The sequence below is a fragment of the Lepidochelys kempii genome, chromosome 16 (assembly GCF_965140285.1).
Source record: "Lepidochelys kempii isolate rLepKem1 chromosome 16, rLepKem1.hap1, whole genome shotgun sequence".
NCBI lineage: Eukaryota > Metazoa > Chordata > Testudines > Cheloniidae > Lepidochelys > Lepidochelys kempii.
In genome coordinates, this window is record NC_136395.1 from 24,979,927 (window position 1) to 24,987,383 (window position 7,457).

A 7,457-nucleotide genomic window follows, 5' to 3' on the forward strand; every position below is an offset into this window, starting at 1 on the left:
TACCATGTGTCTTGTCCCTTGGATGCTGCAAGATGGAGCAATTAAGAGTTGGCTGGTGAAAGGAAAAGAAGAGAGTTTCAGGTGCTGTCACAGTGAGGTGACAGGTAAGTCCTTGAAATCAGGATCTCTACATAAAAAGGACTGTTTTGCTATGACATTTAGCACTGGGACATCTTACCTGAGTAGCCACAGGAACAAAAATGCAGGTCAGGAAATAATTTTTGACGGGTTCAGCTATTTAGCATAGAATTCTCATGTAACAAATACACTCTCCCCAGTGAAAGAGAGCTGATGAAGGATGGAAACAACTAAAACAACATACATGAGACATGACCAGTCACTTGTGAATTTAAATACACACGCCTTGATATCTCAAATAATAATGAATTTCTAACCAGCAATCTAGGAAGCATGGACTAACTACTTGAAAAAAATAATTTATGTATCAAATCCCAAATTTGAGGTTGAGTCACCAGTTTTTACCTCTGCAGATTAGTCACCTTCATAAGAGGTTTGTTGGAACCACCACATAGACACACACGCAGAGATCATCAGTAGCTTTGTGAATCTAAATTGGTGACCTGTTAGGCTCCTATCTGGCTTGTTTGAACTGGAATCTCATAAGAAAGGAGGTTTGTTGGAAAGAAGATGGATACTTGGAGGCACAAGTATATAAACCACTAATGCAAATTCTGGAAATCTGAACAGTGAAGAGCCGGCTCGATTCATTTTGCATTCTCCCATTTTTTTTTTTAATATTTAGTAAGAATATAATAAAAGAACTGGACCATACTTACATACACTGTTTGACAAATCTTGGCATAAATCTTATATTCTCGTTGCTGAATAACTGACTTTAGCGACAGAACTGACTGTGTTAAGTGGCTAAAAGGACATCATCTTTTAAGGCCATAAAATTCTAAAAAGCATTTTAAAAGGCAAAAAAAACACAACAGTAGAGGGGACACTGTTCCTGAGCTCATGTGATGTATATACAAAAGTCTACCACGCCAGGTGAATTATGGGTTTTTTAATCATTAACGATTGCACCCAATACACATTGGACAAGATAATTTACATTTGCAAAGAACAGAGCTTACTATAGAGTTGTCGGTCCCATTTTACCAGTTCCAGAAAAAAAGCCTGCTGCCATATTTAGCAGGCTTCAAATCTCCTTCAATGGGCGGACTTGGCTCTGGTCTTGGTCTGGAATGATAGACATTCTCAGGGATAGGTCGGTCTGTCTGCACTTTTGTGACCTGGAAGGAAAAGTAGTACACTGGAATTTTTCTTGTAGTATTTAATAGACAAAACTACACTAAGCTAATAGCTTCGAGGAGAAACAATACATGTGGCTTTAATGCGTCATGCAGCAGAAAAAGAAACCACCCATTAGTAGAATTAATCAAATGCTTAATAATTCAGCACATATTGCTTGAAGACTCTGCAAGTATTTAGTAGGACACCTTATAGTTAAGTGGGCCAAATGATTCACAGTGATAGACTGTCACAGATACATAGGGTACATTAAGGAAAGGACTCGGACACATTTCTATAATCTAGATTAGGATAAGAAAAGCAGGAAGGAGTGAAATCAAAGAGTGGTCAGGGAAGAGTAAGATAAAGCAAAAACAGTACAATAATATGGTCACTTAGGAGAACAACGCATGTGTCAAGGGTTACACAATTTTTTATTTTTTTTTAAACTCAATAGCTTAAGCACTTTCTTGAAGGTAAGCTTCTAATTTAAAGTCTAGCTCCCATTTACACCCAATACAACCCCCTTGACTTCAGTGGAGCTACATGCGTACGAGAGAAGAATTTTGTCTTGTCAACAGTAGGCCAAAACCTCAGCACCTTTGAAAGCTGCTACTTTGCAGATAAAGTCAAAGTATACACAAGTATGCACAAGAAGTTCCTGTTTTAGCTGTTTGAGGTTAAGCACCTGAACTGTCTCAAAAATCAAGCATAGAAAAAAAACCTAACAGATGCTCAATGCTGCCTAAACTTGTATTTTTACTTGTATAAGAAGGCAATTCTTAAAGGATTATCCACATAACAAAATTTGTATCAAATTTTTAGTGGAAGTGTCCATTTCAAACCCAGCACATCCTTTCCTGCAGTCCAAGGTCAAATATACAAAAGAACCAGCATAAGCAAATCAATGGAACAGTAGTGCATACATTAGAGAGAACCATCACTAGCCAGACATTTTTCCCCGCACTTAGCATCTATGGTAGCAGGCATTTATTTTGTGCCATCCTTTTTTCTTTTAACATATTAAAAATTTAATTAATTGAAAATTTACTGAGTTCCACTGTAAGCATTTTTGTTTTTAAAAAAAAACTTACAAGCACTCAAGTATTATTAGTAACAGATCAAGAAAAGAACCTCTCACCAAAGTAAGCACACACTGTAGGAAAAAGTTTCAGAGTAACAGCAGTGTTAGTCTGTATTCGCAAAAAGAAAAGGAGTACTTGTGGCACCTTAGAGACTAACCAATTTATTTGAGCATGAGCTTTCGTGAGCTACAGCTCACTTCATCGGATGCATACCGTGGAAACTGCAGCAGACTTTATATATACACAGAGAATATGAAACAATACCTCCTCCCACCCCACTGTCCTGCTGGTAATAGCTTATCTAAAGTGATCATCAGGTGGGCCATTTCCAGCACAAATCCAGGTTTTCTCACCCTCCACCCCCCAACACAAATTCACTCTCCCGCTGGTGATAGGAAAAAGAGTTCATAATAAAAGATTCCCCACCCCAGAGTGTGCTTAAAAGGCCTCTACAATTCTGCCACAGGCTTCAACAGAAGGTTGAGAGTTCATCAATAACTTGCCACTTCCATTGCAGTAGAAGTGGTAATTTAAAAGTAGTATAAGAGGGGAACGCTAATAAAACAGACAGAAGAATCTGGCCATCCAGTTAAGGAAGAGCTGAAAGAGTGTCATGCAGTACACTGGAACATTTTTTCCATTATATTGAACTGACAAATGGAACACTGGTACATGAGAAAGGAAAGCTGAATTCAAGACAATATGAAAGCTACATAGGGATCTAGAACCGGAATTGTCCTCCTGGGTCGTCTAGTCCAGTCCCTTGCTACACCTATTAAACCAGAAATAAATCCACTGTTACAGTGGAGAAGTTATTAACTCTGCGCTATATTTATTGCGACACAACTTTCACACAGAATATCCTAAAATGCTTTACAGAACTAAACGTAACAGCTGATTAAAAATAGTAGATAGAAAGAGATGAGGCATACACAACAGAAAGATGTTTTTCAGACTAGATCTGAAATGAGATGGAGAAATACAGGGGGGTTATCCCAGATCACAAGCATTGCAGAGGAGGTTCTTGTATCAAAAGTGCTGAGACTGTGTTCACCTGGAAATCTAGTCTGTTTAAAAACAGTTAAAAGTAGTTTAAAATATTATGCATGAAGAGTGGGAAGATGTGAAGCAAAGTGGAACAAGTACATAGAATACTTTCAAAATGTAGCAGCACAATTCTGAACTAGTTTCTCAAATAAATGAGAAGCAGTAGATACACTTCAAGATTACAGTAAAGGGGACCATATAGGACCTGGGTGGATAAGGTGATGAATCTGTGGGTCTCTGTGAACATCAGAACACCAGCAGCACTCTGCACACGCTGGGTAACAGGGACTTTAGGAGGTCAGAGAGAAGGGAGCTGAAATAACCAGTAAAAAAGGAGATGAAGACATGGAACAGGATTTCCTAATTACCTTAGACAGCTCTCCCAGATCAGGTCTCACCCAGCCCAAGTTCTCCAGCACACAATTATCAAATGCCAGCTGCTGTTTTCGGCAACGACGAAGCTCTTGAAGGTTGGTATAATCAATACAAGTCCAGTACTCAGTAAAAGGTTCTGCACAGTGTGCCTTAATCTTCCTAGAAAACAAAGGAAACGACAAGGTGTTATTTTGGAAAAGACAAGGTAGCTTATAAGAGCTACATTTGCAAAGCTGGCACTCTCCCATTCACTCCAGCCCAAAATGCATGAACCAATTTCCATTTGGTTGCCATTCAGTAGTTATTTGCAAAGTTTAATTTCCAGATGGTATTCATAAAATTGTTAAAGCCTGGTAATTTTGAAAGAAATAGATAAAAGAAAGATAAGCAATAAATAAAAAAATTATGACGCATATGTATGGCATTTCACAGACTACTACTACGCCCTGTCAAGAAGAGCTTACAGTCTAAGCATATGAATTTATAATTCCACACTGATCTCAATACAGGTCTGTATTACCCTTTAAATAACTACAATACAATGATTAATATCAGGTTTCAGAGTAACAGCCGTGTTAGTCTGTATTCGCAAAAAGAAAAGGAGTACTTGTGGCACCTTAGTCATTAATATGACTGTTAAGCTCAGTCAGCTTTCAGACAACATTCTTACATCTCACTTAGTGCATGCTTATTTTAATAATATAATGTGAATGCTCTGTTTATGATACTTAACTGCTTCCAACTAGTTAGATTTTTTTTTTTTTTTTTTGAGCTTAGTAAGACACATCCGCTTAAGGTCTATTATTAAGGCTGCGGGTCTGTCATGGAGGTCACAGATTCCGTGACCGTCCATGACCTCTGTAATTTTTGCCATGGCTGGTGCTGGCTCAGGGGCTGCCCGAGCTCGGCAACCCCTGGGCCAGCAGCAGCAGTTTGGGTGGGTGGGAAGGGGCTTGGAGCAGGGGGTTGGGGAATGCCTGGGGACACTTACCTAGGGATGGGGAGCTCCCCGGATTGCTCCCACTGGCATGGCCCCCCCTGCAGCTCATAGGCGGCAGATGGGGCTCCGCGTTGCACACTGCCCACGCCTGCAGGCCCCATCCACGCAGCTCCCATTGGCTTCAGTTACCAGCCAACGGAAGCTGTGGCAGCCGGCACTTGTGGCGGGAGCAGCAGAGCCCCTGCCTCTGCCACCTAGGAGCTGCAGGGACACGGAGCAGGATAGGAAGCCCCTGCCAGCCCACGTTCCCTCCAGTACCTGTGGGGGTCCCGGGCCACATCCCCCAGCACCCACGGACTACCCCCCTACCCCCCAGAATACCCGTGGCCCCCTGCCCAAATTTTAGTCAGGGCAGGTATTTTTAATAAAAGTCATGGACAGGTCACAATTCTGTGAATTTTTGTTTACAACCTGTGACCTATTCATGGTTTTTACTAAAAATACCCGTGACTAAAACATAGCCTTATCTATTATTAATATTTGTAGTGCAATAGCACCCGGGGGCCTCAATCAGGATCGAGCCTCACCTTGCTGGGTGCTATACAAACACATACAAAAAGGTGCTCTGCCTCTAAGACTATGATCCTCCAAACATTTCTACGCGTATGATTTCAGTCATGTGAGGAAAGTTTTGTATTTATTTAAATGTTTGCATCATTGTGCCCCAAGATGACAAAGGATGGGGAAAGCAACTCACAAAACAAGTCTGACATTTTTAAAAGTATAGTCACAAGTTACTGAAGCCCAGATACTCCTGATCACCATCTTCAGACTTTCAAACAAAGCCAACTTGCCTTGAGGCTGAGCGCAAGCAAGAGAAGTCAATATAACAGAAAGAGTGTGGGTCACTGTTTTATGAACAACTGAAAACTATTGAATACTTTGCCTTCCAACTAGCAGAGGAAGTAGTCTCCACCACTGACACGCTCCACTGAGGAAGCACTGCCTCCAACCCTCAGGAGTTCAAGTCTAGGGAACAGCAACAGCACCTCAACAAAAGTTTAAGAATACCATGATCATCTTAGCTATAACTAAAGAAAGTTGTTATTGTAGTGCTTGTGTAAATGGTAGCACACAGGTAGAAGCTATGCCAGCTGACACTTCAGGACAGATTCTCTCCTCCTACGTAAATACCTTAAGCAGACAGGTAGCAACATACAGCACATGCTCACTTCATTACCATACTCTTTTGAAGCACTAATTAAAAATAAAAAGTGTGTGTATTGTGTCAAAGTGCTGAAGCATGAAATATATATTTAATTTTAATACTTTCATCTTGGTTTCGATAGGGACCATGTATGCTACAGGCTACACTCAAGTAAAAATCTCATTGACTTCAATGTGAGTTTTGCCTAAATAAGATCTGCAGCATCCAGCCCTAAAACTGAATTTGAAAAGCCACCTGAGACTCTTACCTGAAAAACTCCAGTGCACACTGATTGACTTGCTTTCCTTCCTTTAAGCATTTCCGGGGGTCCTTCTCCTCCCAGCGGCACAGCATGAACTCCTTGTTGGGCTTGTCACACTGCGAGCCATAGTGATGGGCTGCAGCTTTCAGCACGGAGGAGCTGACGCTTACCTGAGGCATTGGGGGAGGAACGCAAGAACAGCCACACTGGGTCAGACCAAAGGTCCATCCAGCCCAGCATCCTGTCTACCGACAGTGGCCAATGCCAGGTGCCCCAGAGGGAGTGAACCTAACAGGTAACGATCTAGTGATCTCTCTCCTGCCATCCATCTCCACCCTCTGACAAGCAGAGGCGAGGGACACCATTCCTTACCCGTCCTGGCTAATAGCTATTAATGAAACTAACCTCCATGAATTTGTCCAGTTCCCTTCACAACCTCCTCAGGCCAGGAGTTCCACAGGTTGACTGTGCGCTGAGTGAAGAAGAACTTCCTTTTGTTTGTTTTAAGCCCTACTACCCATTAATTTCATTGGGTGGCCCCTCGTTCTTATGTTACGGGAGCAAGTAAATAACTTTTCCTTATTCCCTTTCTCCAAGCCACCACTCGTGATTTTACAGACCTCTGTCATATCCCCCCGCCCCCCTTAGTCTCCTCTTTTCCAAGCTGAAAAGTCCCGGCCTCTTTAACCTCTCCTCCTAGGGGACCCGTCCCAAACCCCTCATCATTTTCGTTGCCCTTCTCTGACCCTTTCCCAGTGCCCGTGTCTCTTTTCTGAGGCGAGGGGAGCCCGTCGGTACGCGGCACTCAAGAGGCGGGCGTGCCGTGGCTGTAGCGAGGGGCAGCGAGACGGAGAGGAAGGCGGAGGCTGCCCCTTCCCCCGTGTCAGGCCCAGGGTCGGGCCCCTCACGACGCACCCGGCCGCTGGGACTCGGGCCCAGATTTACGCGGCCGCGGAAGGGTTTCGGGTCCCCTGCGCGCTCGGCGTCCGCTCTAGGGCAAGTTCCGCCGCCGGGAACCCCCACAGCCTGGCACAGCTCTCACCTCCGGCACCTCGAGCTCCTCCAGCGAGGGCACCTCCAGCGAGCCCGGCATGGCGCCAGCCCTCGCCCGCGGCCCGGTCTCCTTGAGCTCCCCTTCCGCGCCCGCCCGCTACGGACGGCAGGCCCCACGCCACTGCGCGTGCGCCACCAGGTCTCGCGGAACTCGTGCGCATGCGCCACCGACGAGCGAGCGAGAAGCGGGTCAGCGGCGCGCCGACTACGCAGGGGGCGGGGCTTGTTCTC

The 7,457-nt window shown here is 43.9% G+C and overlaps 1 protein-coding gene across 1 annotated transcript; it reads right to left on the bottom strand.

The window, feature by feature from the left end:
• Window positions 1-1,015: 1,015 nt before the first annotated feature.
• On the bottom strand, window positions 1,016-7,370 carry NDUFA8 (NADH:ubiquinone oxidoreductase subunit A8). The gene is made up of 4 exons (XM_073314140.2): window positions 7,216-7,370; window positions 6,180-6,343; window positions 3,758-3,923; window positions 1,016-1,259 (listed from the first exon to the last, which is right to left on the bottom strand). Exons 1-4 carry the CDS (start codon window positions 7,264-7,266, stop codon window positions 1,122-1,124), a joined length of 519 nt encoding a protein of 172 aa, XP_073170241.1. The 5' UTR covers window positions 7,267-7,370; the 3' UTR covers window positions 1,016-1,121.
• Window positions 7,371-7,457: the final 87 nt, after the last annotated feature.